Source organism: Lissotriton vulgaris, chromosome 7, assembly GCF_964263255.1.
Source record: "Lissotriton vulgaris chromosome 7, aLisVul1.2, whole genome shotgun sequence".
Classification (NCBI taxonomy): Eukaryota; Metazoa; Chordata; class Amphibia; order Caudata; family Salamandridae; genus Lissotriton; species Lissotriton vulgaris.
Window position 1 is genome coordinate 108,572,963 of NC_141695.1, and position 17,467 is coordinate 108,590,429.

The window sequence follows — 17,467 nt, forward strand, 5'->3', positions numbered from 1 at the left end:
TACTGTGGTACACAGGGTCTGGGTGGTAAAGGGAAACTCAGGGCCTGCAGCACTGGTTGTGCCACCCTGAGTGACCCAGGTAAACAGATGACAGCAGGCCTGCCATTGCAGACTGCAGGAACAGTGCTCACTGCTCCGTCTCGACTTTGTCCTCACCTTGTGTGACAAAGTCACACCAGTGTTCTCGGTATAGGTCAGTCACCCCTAGGGAAGGTTTCTTGAGCCCAGAGGCAGGGTACAGTACATTTAGAGTATAGGCATGTAAGTGCAAGCTTATGTCTCTATAGTGGCTTTACCTTTAATGTGCACTATAATTGATAGGCAGTCCATAGCATAACATGGGACTTGCACCGCCACCTGGGTTGCTAGCTCCATTATTGTACCACCTAAATATGTTGAGTTTGGTGTCAAACAACATACCTTCTCTCCCCCGACATGAATCTGGTGTCAAGGGATGGCTGACATGCAACCAGGTGGTTACCTAGTGGCTACCCACCTGGATACCCTATCTGTTGGACCACTGGATTTATGGGGCAGGAGAGGGCCGAATTATGCAGCAGGGTGGAGTAAATTAGGTGGCAACAAATGGCAAATTATGTGCAGTCATGCCCCACATTGTTCTATAGTATTAAATCATTATTTTGTACTTTTTACACTTGTAAACACTGTCTGGGCATTGGGAGCACTTCATTAGTACCGGTTTAGTGCCCAAATATAGCAATAAGCAACAGAAAGGTGACCAGTCAACCTTTGCAAAAGGCATTCTACTGTGCTGTAACACGTTCTGCTGCATTTTTAGTAACTTTTGACCCGTTTGAGCTAGAAACAAAATGTTTCTTTGGCTAAAATCTGTAGATTAAGCAGCAGACGATGAATGATGTAACAAATGCATCCAATCTATAATTATGTGAAAATCGACGCAGAAGCACAATTGCGTAATTCCAGGGGCCATGCCCAATTAAAAAGTGCTTTGGCTGGCAGGCTCAGGTTTTCCCGCCCCAGCTGCTGCTAAGACAGGTTTTGTACCTCCTGCCAGGCAGTGTGAACACTCCCAGGACTCAGAAAAAGGCTTCGGCAAGAAGGAGGTCACACTCGTTCAAGGGCCTAGTTTTGTTTGGAGGTTCACCAGGGACAGATTGTTAGTAGCCTCACCTTAGGAGGCTACTGACCCCATGTGGCTACCTCAGATTGATGTGGTGTGCTCTACTCCCCCTTGGCTAAATAGAGTGGATGGCATTGGTCCAGGGGAGGGCTGCTGGACTCTACTGTGTCACCAGTAGATTCCAGCAGCCCTGCCTTGGACCCATGGTGGAGGCTGCCTGAGAGTCAGGGGCTCTGGATTGGTTCTCCTGTAGTCTGGGGAAAGAAGTGGCCCTCTTCTCTGAGTCTGTGCACCCAACTCTTGCTTCTGGGTATTCATGGCCGCCAATCCCTCCCATATTTACTAGTGTGACTGCTTGTGCTGCCCAGAGCATAGGGTCTGGCGGGTTAGGTGGACCCAGGTGACTGTGGGCTGATGAACCTTCAGCGGACTGTGAGTTGCACTGGCTTGTACCAGCGACATTAACTATCAGGCTGAGCACAGCGAGATGTGGGGAAAGGACCCTGCAGCACCCCACTGAGACATTGAGGAGAAGATTGAGGAATTTCCCTCATGTTATGCTACACTCGGATTGTAAACGAGGATGTTGTGGGTTACTGAGGGGGCAGTAGGTTAAGACTGGGACTGCTGCTGGGCTGGTGGCCCATCCTACTGGGTCCTTTCAACAGGCATCTGCAGTTTGCCTTTGGAGGTCTGCCCCATGACGAGAGAAGATATGTTTAATGATAAGCATGTGAAGGCCCAGTGGAACAACACTATTTCACAGTACACAACCCCGGATTCCCTCTCCTAGAGCTTAATGAAACATGGTGACGCTTAGAATGTAATGAACAGGCAAAAATGAATACCTAGGGTAAAATCCTGGTAACAATTCATGGGTCATGTAGCACTCTGGAGGCCAAGATAGAACCTGTCTCTGTGAAGGTGAATCTCTTGCATACTGACTTTAAAAGGTGGTGGAATACATTGACACGGTTGAGGGCTTTATTACTTACCTGAAGGTACAGAAGGAACAAATAGTGAAAATGACCACTATGTCAAAAATCTTGGAAGACAGCGGGATGGTGCTGAAAACCACTCCTGCCACAATAACCTTTGTTCTACTGGTTTCCCAGAGTCTGCTGAGGGACTAAGCACAGAGAACTTCTTGTAGGCGAGGATATACGGGCTCCTGAAACCTCTGGGATTGTCGGACATTTTCTGGGTTGAAAGTGCACATAGGGAATTGACGGTGAGACCACTGCTTGGGGCACCTCCGAGGGTTTTAATTACCTGGGTTATGAATTGCAGAGACAGCGATTGTATCCTGAAGGTGGCAGAACAGAGGCACGCCTGACATCATAACATTGCACCTTCTTGCTTTAATCCAGGAAAAAAGCAAACTCAATGGAAATCATTCATGGTGACAGAAATTTAGAGCACTGTTTTTGCAATATATGCAGCTCTTCCCAGCTCACCTAAAGGTAATATCTCAGGGAAAGAGCTACTTTTTTGACTGGGCGGAAGAGGTGTGGGACTGGCTCAAGCTATGGGACAAAGTGAGTGTGCAGTTTCTGAAAGAGTCTCGCCTTCAACATGAAGTGCACAGTTGCATAATTTTTGTGGCCCAGAGTATAATTGATAATGATTGCGCAGACACAATTAGAGAGTCAGTTCGGAGCAGTGCTTACCCTGTTCTGTGCATTAAGTGGGGGGAAAAATGGAGAGGTCAGATTTAATCTTGTACTATGCATCTGGAGTGTCGGCCTGGATGTCTCCAGATGTATAGTTTCGGTAGAACTATAATAAGGCAGACATTGAGTGCAGTTGTGGTATACTTATGTTTCCTTTCTAAACCTCCTTGGTCCGTTCAATGTTTTACCTGTATTATTATGTTATGGTTTGTTCCATTAAGAATGTTTGACGTTAAATGAGAAACAGTACAGATTTGGATTCCCATGTCCAGCTGTGGCTGGAGTTTCTCCCTTATAATAAAAGCATCTTAGATGTATTACAATACTGGTTCTCCTTTCATGATTGAACTTCACATTTGCTGGTGAATGGAATCTGGAACCACATTTTCTTTCCTGGGAATAACAGCAACATGCTGGAGCTCAGCACATTCCTGACTGCTGTATCTGCCACATCTAAGGACTGCTACCATTTGCTGATATCACAGTTTAAAAGAATTGCTGCTTCTAGTACATTCTTTTGTATGACATCTGACTGCCCTTTCTAAAAGTATTGGCCAGGCCAGTGACAAAAAACATCTGGGTAGCAACCCTAATACTGAGGATTGCAACTACTCACAAAAGTGTTTGTTCAGCAGGGAGGACACCTGTGCACAACCATAGTGCTCTCAAGGGGTCTTCTGTTTACAATAGCAGTGAGTGGAGGTTCGAGCTCTGGTATGTAAACAAGAGTTGTAACCTCACCTGCAATGGTCCATGTCAGGGCAGCAGTTACAATGATCACCAGTACAATCACCAGGACAATCAGGAATTTGCGTCGTCTGCAGTTTTGGGTCCTGAAATCACAGCAACCTAAAGAATAAAGAAGGTTATGCTGCAGTGTGCAATGAAATACACAGTGAGGTTTAACAGTAAGTCTGTGCCTCCTACACAGCAAGAGGGCACTACTGAATTTTGTAGAGCATGCCATGAAAATATCAAGGAGGAATACTTCATCGGGAACAGACTAAAACAGGGGTCTCCAACCTTTTCCATAATGTTTCGATGGCTTACCTGGGAATTGCATTACTCAAAGTCCTACACCCTAGCATCAATTCACTACAGTATGCAGCAGGATTGCCTCCGTAGATACAATACCCCCAAATTGTGCATAAAACTCCTCCCTCCCACTACTCCTCCTGTTCAGTAACCAAGCCCAACCTGTAAAGATGCTTCTATAGGCGACTGCCTCGTAGGAGTAATTTTTTATTCAGTTAAAACCCTAACAAGGTATCTGGGCTAGAAATTGAATATGCTCTCAAAGCCTACCGCTTCCAATCAGGAGTTTGTTAATCAATCAGGAGTTTGTTAAAGCGCAACTACTCACCCGTAAGGGTCTCAAGGCGCTAGGGGTGGGGGGGGCGTGGGAGGGGTGCAGGTTCCATTCCATCAAGGAGGGGGTCTGTCGAAGAGCCAGGTTTTGAGGTTTCTTGCGAAGATGGGGAGCGATGTTGTCTGTCTGAGGTGGAGCGGAAGGGCGTTCCATGCTTTGGCCGCGAGGAAGGAGAAGGAGCGGCCTCCCGATCTGGTCTTTCTGGTGCGGGGGACCACGGCGTAGGAAAGCTGGGCTGATCGTAGGGTCCTTTGGGGTGCGTGGAATTTGAGTCGGCTGTTCAGGTATGCTAGTCCGGTGCCATGGAGGGCCTTGAGTGCGTGGGTGAGCATTTTAAAGGTGATTCTCGCCTCGACGGGGAGCCAGTGGAGTGTGCGCAGGTGCTGGGAGATGTGGCAGTGTTTTGGCAGGTTGAGGACTAGTCTTGCGGCGGCGTTCTGGATGTTCTGTAGCTTGCGGATGAGGTTTTTGGTTTTTTCGGCGTAGAGTGCGTTGCCGTAGTCGAGTCTGCTGGTGACCAGGGCGTGAGTGACTGTCTTTCGGTGTTCGAGGGGGATCCATTTGAAGGTCTTACGAAGGAGGCGGAGGGTGTGGAAGCAGGAAGATGAGACAGAGTTGATCTGGCGGTCCATTTTGAGCTTGGAGTCCAGGATGATTCCCAGGTTGCGTGCGTGGTCTGTGGGGGTTGGCGGGTGTCCGAGGGCGGTGGGCCACCAGGTGTCGCTCCAGGCGTCGGGGTTTGGGCCCATGATGAGTACTTCTGTTTTGTTGGTGTTTAGTTGAAGGCAGCTGTTTTTCATCCATTTGGCGACGGCTTCCATGCCTTCTCGAAAGTTGCGTCTGGCGGGCGGTGTTGGGCTCGTTGGATAGGGAGAGGATGAGCTGGGTGTTGTCTGCATATGACACGATGTTGAGTCCGTAGGTTCTGACGATGGGGGCAAGTGGAGCCATGTAGACGTTGAAGAGCGTCGGGCTGAGGGAGGAGCCCTGGGGGACTCCGCAGGTGATCGGTGTGGGGTCCGAGAGGAAAGGGGGGGGGAGTCTGACCCGCTGCGTCCTGCCGGAGAGGAAGGAGCAGATCCAGTCGAGGGCCTTGTCCTGGATTCCTGCATCGTAGAGTCTGCGTATTAGGGTGCGGTGGAAGACTGTGTAGAACGCCGCTGATAGGTCGAGGAGGATGAGGGCTACTGTTTCTCCTTTGTCCAGTAAGGTGCGGATGTCGTCTGTTGCAGCGAGGAGGGCGGTTTCCGTACTGTGGTTTTTTCTGAAGCCGGATTGGGAGGAGTCGAGGATGTTGTGTTCATGGCTTTCTTGATGACTTTTGCTGGGAACGGGAGCAGGGAGATGGGTCTATAGTTTTTGAGGTCGGTGGGGTCCGCTGAGGGTTTCTTTTGGAGGGGGTTGACCTCGGCGTGTTTCCAGTCGTCGGGGAACGAGGCGGTCGCCAGGGAGCGGTTGATGGTTTGGCGGAGCATGGGTGCGATGGTGTTGGCGGCTCTGTTGAAGATGTGGTGGGGGCAGGGGTACGTGGGGGCCCCTGAGTGGATTGACTTCATTGTCTTCAGTGTGTCTTCGTGGTGAGGGCTGTCCAGTCATCAATCGCTGGTTTCCGGGTGTCGGGGGTGATTGGTGAGGGTTCAGTGTGTAGGTTGTCTTCGTCGAAGTTGTCGTAGATGCTCTTGATCTTGTGGTGGAAAAAGATGCTGAGTTTGTCGCAGAGGTCTTGTGAGGGAGGGATGTCGGTAGACTCGCTGGTGGGTTGGGCGAACTCCTTGATAATGCTGAAGAGTTCCTTGCTGTTGTGTGCGTGGGTGGAGATTCTGTCTTCAATCGCTTTTTTCCTCGTTTCTCTGATGAGTTGATGGTGAGCGTTGGTGGCGGCTCTGAAGTTGTTGTGGGCTTCTGTGGATTTGGTGTTTCTCCAGGCCTTTTCAAGGCGGCGGCATGTGCGCCTGGACTCTCGAAGTTCGGTGGTAAACCATCTGGCTTTCTTGGCACGGGTATTGTTTTTCTTGATGGGGGCTATGGTGTTGGTGCTGTCCGAGATCCATCTATGCAGGGTTCGGGCTGCGGTGTTGGGGTCGTCGTTTTCCGCGATGGTTGGGGTGGAGTTGTTGAGTGAGGAGGTGAGCTGGTCATTGGTGATTTTGGTCCAGTTTCTTTGTGGAAGCAGGTGCTGGTGTCTGTGGATGGTGGGTGTTCTGAAGGTGAAGTGGACGCAACGATGGTCGGTCCATGGGAGTTTGGTGGTGTGGCTGAAGGTGATGGAGTTTCCTGTAGTGAAGAGGGGGTCGAGGGTGTGTCCTGCTGAGTGCGTGGGCTCGGTCACGATCTGGCAGAGTCCAATGTTGTGGAGGTTGTCCAGGAGGGATGTGGTGTTGGGGTCCAGTTGATTGTCGAGGTGGAAGTTGAGGTCTCCCAGCAGGGTGTAGTTGGTGGATGCGATGGCCTGCGGGGAGATAATGTCCGTGATGGAGTTGGCGAAGGGTCCGCGGGGTCCAGGGGGTCGGTAGATGAGGGTTCCTCGGAGGGCGGCGGTGGGGCTGGCCAGTATCTTGAAGTGAAGGTGTTCCATCAGTTCTGTGGACTCGTCAGGGAGTGTGCTCAGGCGGAGGCTGGATTTGTGGACGATGGCGATTCCTCCTCCTGGGTGGATGGGGCGGTCCTTCCTGGAGATCTTGTATCCTTGGGGGATGGCGTTGGCGATGTCCGGTCCCGAGTTGGTGTTGGTCCAGGTTTCGGTGAAGAATGCTACGTCTGGGGTGGTGCTGTCGAGGAGGTCCCAGATTTCTGTTGCGTGTTTGTGGAGGGATCGGACGTTGAGGAGGATGCATTGCAGGGTCTTCGGTTCGGTTGTGTTCTTGTGGGCGGGTTGTGCTGGATCCGTGTTCTTGGCGGTGCTGCAGGTGTGCCGGCAGCGGTGACAGCTGAAGGGTCCATGGGTGTCGGCTGGTGATGCTAGCTTGCAGTTGTTGTTGCAGCCTGGGTTGAGTGCGTGGAGTGCTGCTGGGTCGTAGCGTTGGCGGGGTGGAGGTCCAGGGTTCCTGGTGCTGGTTGCGGACGGGTCGCAGACGGGCGCAGACATGCTTGCCTTTGACGCGCCTTCGGTGCACCAGCGGCGCGCCCGCAGCCCGCTCCCAACAGACCACATATACCTCATCAACCCCGAGATTCCACATTAGAACATGCTGACCTCATAATTTAATCAGGACATTACTGTACAGTGCCTCAGACCTCACATAAACAACAAGGACACATCACACAAACCTAAGTTAAATCACCACAACACAACACTACCCAAGCAAAGCTGCAGTTATCCTGAGACAAATCAAGAGGGTGGAAGGGACCTATGTATTGAAGCACGGAAGTAGGACTCAGAGTAATGCAAGTACCAGGTAAGTGATGGATACATTAGCACAGCATCCCCCGCACTGCAATTCATTTCAGTATGAGATTTAACATGCAATTAAAAACAACCAGACAACCGGAGGACTACGCGCACCACCCCAAGCATTTATTCAAAAACAAAAAATAGCAACATAAAGAATTATCATTGTATCATTGTCTTTAATTCATCATAGAATTTAGCACCCTAGAACCAAACACATCATCCAAAGAGCTCATATAGTCTATGCGATAGTGATTAACCAATGTCAAAAGTGAAGCCCAGGTTACCACCCTGAAAATTTCTTTTTTTTTTTTAAATTTGTTTATTGTACAGCACCAAATAAATTCACAGCAAATAATGTATACATAGCATATATGTTAGCAGCAGAGAAATACATTGAGATTGTAGCAGCAATATGAAGTGTTTGTTTAGAGAAAGAGGGAGGAAGAAAAGGAAAATAGAAGATACACTAAAACAAAGATAACATTGGATTTATACAGGCGGAATCAATAATCAATGAACAGTAAAAGCAGCAGTGTTAGACTTTGGATGGAGAAAAGATAAAGAAAATTTGCAGCAATGAAATATTCCATATTTACATATATACATAGCTTGGATTAAATAAATGAATGCCAAGACATCGAGAATCCAACTAGTTAGGATCCATCCTTAATCCTTGCATCCATTTTTCAACTGGTTGCCAAATTTTCTGACCCCGTAATCTAGAACGCCTCCCCCTAGTTGAGTATACAGCCGTTTCTTGGTTATATATTGACAGAAACCTGGCCAGCCACATTTGAAAGGATGGAGGAGCCATATCCTTCCAACTGGCCGCTAGTAGAATTCTATACACCGCTGTTCCATTGAAGAGGCATGATTCCTGGAGCTTACTCAATCCCAATGTACTATCACAACCTAACATAAATAACGTGGATGAAACCGGTAGCTGAAGTCCGAATACCTCTTCCTAATATTTACCCAACTCGTTTTTTAACGGGAGTTAATTTATGTCATTCATAAAACATATGGATTAAGTTGGCGGGACCAAGCCCGCATCTTGGGCAATGATCATCCGGTCTTTTTCCCCATAACAACAACTTAGCAGGGGTAAAGTATAAATTAAATATAGTTTTATATAGGTGAGCTTTTAAATTCGAGGACATAAGTATCTTGGATGCCAATAATAAGCTCTTATCGATATCTACATTAGAATTAGTGAGTCTGACAGCCCAGGATGATTCTGTGTGCTCTAAATCATCCTTTAGATTATTTAGGAGCGGGTCATATATTTTCCCTATTTTGACTGATTTGGTAGCCAGAATGTCAAAAAGTGGTATTCTTTCTAATAAAATCTTTGGAGTTTTGGACTTCAGGATTGATTTAACCTGCATGAATTTAAAATGATGACTGCCGGGAATATCATATTTATTTTGGATAGTAGAAAATTTATAGTCTACTTCACTTCAGCTAAAATCCCAGATTATTCTTATACCTGCTATTTCCCATTCTTTAGCCATATCATCGTTTACTAACAGGGGTAGTAGCGAGGAATCCCATAAGGGAGTATATCTATTATATTTCGGGATTGTCAGAAACTATGAGATTTTGCACCATACTATCCAAGAACTATTGATTATCTTAAATTTTGTTTTTCGAAATAGCTTGGCTCTAGTTGTTTTAATTAAAGACCTTGATGTTTCTTCCCTAATAAAAGTTCGCATATAGAAGGCACTTCTAGCGGTGGAGTTTCCGTGTCTGAAGCCGAGGTACAAAGCAAGGGAGCCATTTGTTGTAGAAAGGCAGCCCAGTGATACAGCGTGATATTAGGGAGGGCTAAACCCCCTCTATGCTGTGGTAGCGGAAGATACTTGATAGATCTTCTAATTTTCCCGTATTGCCACATAAAATATGATAATAGTGAGTCTATAATTTTAAGAGTGTTGTCTTCTACTGCTAAAGGTATTGCACGGAATAAATAAAGGAGTTTTGGAAGTATGTTCATTTTTACAAATTTCCCCTACCGATGATAGATAAATGCAAACTATTAATTCTCTTGAGGTCCTTCTCTATGTTTTTAATTAAGGGATCATAATTCAAGCTGTTAATCACCTCTATTTTAGATGTTAAACATATCCCTAAGTAGGTAGCCTTATCTACTCTACGGGGTCGTTATATATTGTATTATCAGTGCAAATGATAATTGTTTTTTCTTTGTTAAGCGAGAATCCTGAAAATAAACCAAATTGATGAGTTATTATATCAATTTGTGGAATTGCCTCCGCGGGATTTGGTGTTAAAGCCGCCACATCATCGGCATAGGCTAGAACTTTTGTATCAAAGTTGCATATGGATATGGGTTTGATTTCCTGATTTTGTAATAATCTATTGATCAGTGGATTAATATAAAGGGCAAAAAGAATAGGGGAGCAGGGGCAACCTTGTCTTGTTCCCCTAGATATATTAATGGGACTAGATTCTTTCCCCATTAATAGTGTATAGTGATACCTTCCCTTCAAGCTGGCAGGAAATTTGACAGGTCTGGCAGGAAACCCTGGCCTTAAATTTGACAGGTCTAGTCTTAAATTTGACAGGCCTAGTCTTAAACTTCTGTCTGGAAATTTGACAGCTCTGGCGGGAAACCCTGGCCTTAAATTTGACAGGACCTGGGCGCAGAATGTTGGTTGTAAACAGGCCTGGTTTTAAAAGCGGTGACAGATATTCCCAAGAAGTAACAGGTATGGCTGCAAAACATGAGGTAATTGTGAATATGTTTAAAAGTGCATAGGAAAGTGTGTGCATGTAGGCTGGAAATGTCTGTGCATGTTTAAAATTTGGTCTAGTCTTAAATTTGACAGGCCTAGTCTTAAACTTCTGTCTGGAAATTTGACAGCTCTGGCGGGAAACCCTGGCCTTAAATTTGACAGGGCCTGGGCGCAGAATGTTGGTCTTAAACAGGCCTGGTTTTAAAAGCGGTGACAGATATTCCCAAGAAGTAACAGGTATGGCTGCAAAACATGAGGTAATTGTGTATATGTTTAAAAGTGCATAGGAAAGTGTGTGCATGTAGGCTGGAAATGTCTGTGCATGTTTAAAACTGGGGGTTGCAGACAGCTGCAGGCTGAACAGCTGCGGGGCAGTCCTGAGTCCCCAGCCCAGGGTGTGGGAGGTGTTTTTTATGTTTGAAAAAAAAGGGGAACTTTAATTGTAGTTGGTGGGAAACCCATAGTATGTTTTAAAAAGCACAAAAACATGTTCACTTTTCCCAGGAAGGCTTGGGTGTGTTATAAAATAATAAACCACAGCAACCCCTGAGCTTTGAGATGTTGAAAAAGACAGATGTCGTGTAGAGGCAAAGCTGCCCATGAGAACCTGAAACAGGGTGCCAGCTGTTAGGATGTAATTCACACACCCCAAAGCCCCTGGTCCCAAACTTGACAGCTCTGGCAAGAAAGATGACAGGCTAGTCCCAAACTTGATAGCTCTGGCTGGAAAGATGACAGGCTAGTCCCAAACTTGACATGCTGGCTGGAAAGATGACATGTGATGGGTTTAGTGCTGGGACAAGAGCCTGTTCCCGGGGGTCCCTACTTCCAAGGAGCAGGACCAAACAGCTTTAACATATGAGGCCCATTATAAAAGTGTCCAGAAGATTTAGATATGTTTGCGATGGCCACCCTAGCACTGGTGATAACCCTACTGTTCCCAAGATAGGCCATGAGTTTAAGTAACAGATGTATACAGCATAAACTGTACAAGGATAGAAAAGGTTCCCTTTAAGGAACACTGCCCAAACACCCATTGAAAAAAACCATTGGGGGCGACTTGCGTGGATTGTTCTGCTGCAGCTTGAGGACTCCTGCACCAACAACCCATTCAAAAACCTCTGGGAGTGACTGGCCTGGATTGCGTTGTGCCACCTTGTGGGTTCCTACACCAGCATCTATTCAAAACCCTTGGGGAGCGACATGCGTGGATTCTTTTGGAGGCAGAGCCAACCCTTGGAACTTAAGGCAAGAATGGACCTGAGCAACTTATCCCAGATTGACGCCGCCTGGGACAGTTTAAGGAAGGTAAATAAAGCATGGCGCAAGGATGTCTGTTTATGTGGTATTTAAAGTATACAAAACTGTAGTTTTGAAAATGCTAAATAGTACTATGTAGAATGGTTTGTAAACAGCTCATCTTTAAGGCGCTGCAACATGTTTAATGTGAATAATGGTGACAATGAAGTTTTTTTTTTTAAAAAGACGTGAATTGTAATGTAAATGTATTTAAAGTGAATAAAGGCTTTGTTGATGCAGTGAGTTTAAAGCTATGTGTGTAGGCATTTAATGTTAATAGAGGCGGTGTTGTTGGGCTGGCACAGAGTTTGCAGGGTCTGTATTTAAGGGGTATAATGTTGTAGGCCTTAGGAGGGCACCTGCAGAGGGAAACGTGTATTTTACAACACATAGAAACATTTTACAATGCTGTTATACATTTAGTGTCAATAATGTTAAAGGCTTTGAGGCGTTTGTACTGCAGCTGTTACAGAGGGTCTTTAAATAATATAAAAGGCATACATATGAAAATAAATAATGCATTGTTGTACTCACCAAGCCGTTGTTATTTTCGTGTCAGAAGCATGGGTCTGTATCCATGGTGGAGATCCTGTAGGGGTTGAGAGTTGGAGGGGGCCATGGGGGGCTCGGTGTCCCTGAGTGCTTCATTTTAAAAAAAAAATACGCCCTGTGTCCAGTTGCCGAGGGGAGGCTCCTGGTGGGGCGCCATAGTCCTTTGGGGGTGTTGGGGTATGAGGCCCTTTTAAAATAAGCCCTGAGTCCGCGTGTACAAGGCGCTGCTCGGGGGTGTTGTGGGGCTGGCTCTGTGTGTCCCTGGGCCTCCGTGGCCCGAGTGCCCGAGTTTTGCCGCTTTTTCTTTTTCTAAAATGCCCCCGAGCCCGCTTGCAGCTGGCGCTGCTCGGGGTGTTGTGGGGCTGGCTCTGTGTGTCCCGGGCCCCGAGTGCCGAGTTTGCAGCTTTTTTTTCTAAAATGCCCCCGAGCCCGCTTGTGGCAGGCGCTGCTCGGGGGTGCGAGGGTCCTGGTGTCCTGGGGCTCCGGGCCCCGAATGCCACTCTGTGTTGCATTTTTCTAAAATTCCCCCGAGCCCGCTTGCAGCTGGCGCTGCTCGGGGGTGTTGTGGGGCTGGCTCTGTGTGTACCGGGGCCTCCGTGGCCCGAGTTTTGCCGCTTTTTCTTTCTAAAATGCCCCCGAACCCGCTTGCAGATGGCGCTGCTCGGGGTTGTTGTGAGGCTATCTCCGGGGTCGTGCTGGTCCTCTGCAGGGTCCTGGGGCATTTACAAACAAGTCCCCACAAGGATACTAACATCAACACACTAACACACACACAAACACACACACACACACGCACACACACACACACACTAACACACTAACACACACACACACACACACACCACAACACACACACACACCTTACATTGCAGTATTATGCTACTAATTGTACTTGGTTTTCTCTTGCACCCTGCACACATGTCACTTTTTTCTTATGTATCTTAACGTCTGCTCCGTTTGCTACCTCATGTATTTTGTTTGATCACAAATGTCACTTTTGCCCATTTTTTGCAGTATTATCCTTGTACCTGTGTATTGTACCCTTTTGTAACTTGCTACAGGTCACTTTTCTCTTGTAACACACTGTTTTGCTACCTCATGTATTTTGTTTGCTCACAATTGTCACTTTTACCTCATGTAACTTATCGTCTGCTTTTGTAATTTTGTTCATTTGTAATTTTTCTGTTCCTTTTGTGAAGCGCTCTGACACCTTCGGGTAAAGTCCGCGCTATATAAAAGCACATAAATAAATGTAACTTACACAAGACTGCTGTGCAAGGCCCGCCCCATCAGTGATGAGTTGGTGCAGGCCTTGCACAGCAGTCCCGGCAAAGCACTCAGCCGCCATGCCGCCGCTGACCCGAGGGATCCACGTGGGCTGTTTGGAAAGGCCCCAGGACCCTGCAGAGGACCAGCACAACCCCGGAGACAGCCTCACAACACCCCCGAGCAGCGCCATCTGCAAGCGGGTTCGGGGCATTTTAGAAAGAAAAAGCAGCAAAACTCGGCCCACGGAGGCACCGGGACACACAGAGCCAACCCCACAACACCCCCGAGCAGCGCCAGCTGCAAGCGGGCTCGGGGGCATTTTAGAAAAAGAAAAAGCTGCAAACTCGGCACTCGGGGCCCAGAGCCCCAGGACCCTCGCACCCCCGAGCAGCGCCTTGTGCAAACGGGCTCGGGGGCATTTAAAAAAAAAAATGCAACACAAAGCGGCATTCGGGGCCCGGAGCCCCAGGACACCAGGACCCTCGCACCCCCGAGCAGCGCCAGCCTCAAGCGAGCTCGGGGGCATTTTAGAAAAAAAAGCTGCAAACTCAGCACTCGGGGCCCGGGACACACAGAGCCAGCCCCACAACACCCCCGAGCAGCGCCAGCTGCAAGCGGGCTCGGGGGCATTTTAGAAAAAGAAAAAGCTACAAATTCGGCACTCGGGGCCCGGAGCCCCAGGACCCTCGCACCCCCGAGCAGCGCCTTGTGCAAACGGGCTCGGGGGCATTTAAAAAAAAATGCAACACAAAGCGGCATTCGGGCCCGGAGCCCCAGGACACCAGGACCCTCGCACCCCCGAGCAGCGCCAGCCGCAAGTGGGCTCGGGGGCATTTTAGGAAAAAAAGCTGCAAACTCAGCACTCGGGCCCGGGACACACAGAGCCAGCCCCACAACACCCCCGAGCAGTGCCAGCTGCAAGCGGCTCGGGGGCATTTTAGAAAAAGAAAAAGCGGCAAAACTCTGGCACTCGGGCCACGGAGGCCCAGGAACACACAGAGCCAGCCCCACAACACCCCCGAGCAGCGCCTTGTACACGCGGGCTCAGGGCTTATTTTAAAAGGGCCTCATTCCCCAACACCCCCAAAGGACTATGGCGCCCCACCAGGAGCCTCCCCTCGACAACTGGACACAGGGCTTTTTTTTTTTTTTTTAATGAAGCACTCAGGGACACCGAGCCCCCCATGGCCCCCTCCAACTCTCAACCCCTACAGGATCTCCACCATGGATACAGACCCATGCTTCTGACACGAAAATAACAACGGCTTGGTGAGTACAACAATGCATTATTTATTTTCATATGAATGCCTTTTATATTATTTAAAGACCCTCTGTAACAGCTGCAGTACAAACGCCTCAAAGCCTCTAACATTATTGACACTAAATGTATAACAGCATGGTAAAATGTTCGTATGTGTTGTAAAATACACGTTTCCCTCTGCAGGTACCCTCCTAAGGCCTACAACATTATACCCCTTAAATACAGACCCTGCAAACTCTGCGCCAGCCCAACAACACCGCCTCTACGAACATTAAATGCCTACACACATAGCTTTAAACTCACTGCATCAACAAAGCCTTTATTCACTTTAAATACATTTACATTACAATTCACGTCTTTTTTAAAAAAAACTTCATTGTCACCATTATTCACATTAAACATGTCGCAGCGCCTTAAAGATGAGCTGTTTACAAACCATTCTACATTGTACTATTTAGCATTTTCAAAACTACAGTTTTGTATACTTTAAATACCACATAAACATACATCCTTGCGCCATGCTTTATTTACCTTCCTTAAACTGTCACAGGCGGTGTCAATCTGGGATAAGTTGCTCAGGTCCATTCTTGCCTTAAGTTCCAAGGGTTGGCTCTGCCTCCAAAAGAATCCACGCATGTCGCTCCCCAAGGGTTTTGAATAGATGCTGGTGTAGGAACCCACAAGGTGGCACAAAGCAATCCAGGGCAGTCACTCTCAGAGGTTTTTGAATGGGTTGTTGGTGCAGGAGTCCTCAAGCTGCAGCAGAACAATCCACGCAAGTCGCTCCCAATGGTTTTTTTCAATGGGTGTTTGGGCAGTGTTCCTTAAAGGGAACCTTTTCTATCCTTGTACAGTTTATGCTGTATACATCTGTTACTTAAACTCATGGCCTATCTTGGGAACAGTAGGGTTATCACCAGTGCTAGGGTGGCCATCGCAAACATATCTAAATCTTCTGGACACTTTTATAATGGGCCTCATATGTTAAAGCTGTTTGGTCCTGCTCCTGGGAAGTAGGGACCCCCGGGAACAGGCTCTTGTCCCAGCACTAAACCCATCACATGTCATCTTTCCAGCCAGCATGTCAAGTTTGGGACTAGCCTGTCATCTTTCCAGCCAGAGCTATCAAGTTTGGGACTAGCCTGTCATCTTTTCTGCCAGAGCTGTCAAGTTTGGGACCAGGGGCTTTGGGTGAGTGTGAATTACATCCTAACAGCTGGCACCCTGTTTCAGGTTCTCATGGGCAGCTTTGCCTCTACACGACATCTGTCTTTTTCAACATCTCAAAGCTCAGGGGTTGCTGTTGTTTATTATTTTATAACACGCCCAAGCCTTCATGGGAAAAGTGAACATGGTTTGTGCTTTTTAAAACATACTTTGGCTTTCCCACCAACTACAATTAAAGCTCCCCTTTTTTTTCCAAACATAAAAAACACCTCCCACACCCTGGGCTGGGGACTCAGGACTGCCCCGCAGCTGTTCAGCCTGCAGCTGTCTGCAACCCCCAGTTTTAAACAGGCACAGACATTTCCAGAATACATGCACACACTTTCCTATGCACTTTTAAACATATACACAATTACCTCATGTTTTGCAGCCATACCTGTTACTTCATGGGAATATCTGTCACCGCTTTTAAAACCAGGCCTGTTTAAGACCAACATTCTGCGCCCAGGCCCTGTCAAATTTAAGGCCAGGGTTTCCCGCCAGAGCTGTCAAATTTCCAGACAGAAGTTTAAGACTAGGCCTGTCAAATTTAAGACTAGACCTGTCAAATTTAAGGCCAGGGTTTCCTGCCAGACCTGTCAAATTTCCTGCCAGCTTGAAGGGAAGGTATCACTATACACTACTCCCATTATCTGTAATCTTGCCCTCAGGTAATAGTACATAGCTTTAATAGAATTGATTAAATTAGACCCAAAATGATTTAGAGAGAGAATACTCCACAAAAACTCCCACGATCAGAAGCCTTCTCGGCATCGAGGAGAATCATTGACATCTGCCCCCCCATTAGACACGAAGTCGACGAGCGCAACGGCTCTTCGAATATGATCCGTTGTGCCCTTACCCGGGACGAAGCTGTGTTGCCAGGGGGAGACCAGATGCTCAACCACCCCCGAGCCGATTGGCTAAAATTTTTGCATAAAATTTAGAGTCTGAGTTAATCAGGGAAATAGGTCGGTACGAAGATGGTTTCTCAACAGGTTTATTTTTTTTATGGAAGATAATTATATCCGTTTCAGCCCAGGAATCTGGAGTTTTACCCATTAGTTGTATGCCGGTAAAAAGGTCAAGTAAGAGGGGCTGTATCACGGTACCTAATATTTTATAAATTTCCAGAGGAATTTTATCAGGGCCAGCAGCCTTCCCTGAAGCCAGGCCCGAAAGGGCTAGCTGTATCTCGGTAATGCGGATTTTTTTCTCGAGATCTGTTTTAGTTGAATCATCTAAAGTTCTTATTAGACCTGCATTACCAATAAATTTGATCACAGCGTTTCTGACTTCTGCATTGCTATGAAGACTATCATCAGAGTACAGACCATGATAATACTGCCGGGACCCTTCAACTATTTGATCGGGATCAGTATATTCAATGTCATTTATATTTATACAGGGTATTGAGTCATATGAGACCTTCTGTCGGGTACGAAGCGCCAGCTGTTTACCAACTCTCTCGCCGTTTTCATATAAGTTATTTCGGTGTACCTGAAAAATCGCGGCTGAGCGCTTAGTCAACCAACTATTTATTTCAGTTTTGAGGATAACTATTCGATGAAGGATGTGTACCCCGT

General features: G+C 47.3%; 1 protein-coding gene across 2 annotated transcripts in view; it reads right to left on the reverse strand.

The window, feature by feature from the left end:
- The window catches only part of LOC147700926 (C-type lectin domain family 2 member D-like), a 144,730-nt gene that overhangs the window by 60,568 nt on the left and 66,695 nt on the right, over positions 1 to 17,467 (reverse strand). For both annotated transcript variants that reach the window (XM_086929774.1, XM_086929773.1), the window contains exon 3: positions 3,517 to 3,624. In XM_086929774.1, coding sequence (XP_086785900.1) covers positions 3,517 to 3,624 — 108 coding nt within the window. The remainder of the gene's footprint in view (positions 1 to 3,516; positions 3,625 to 17,467) is intronic.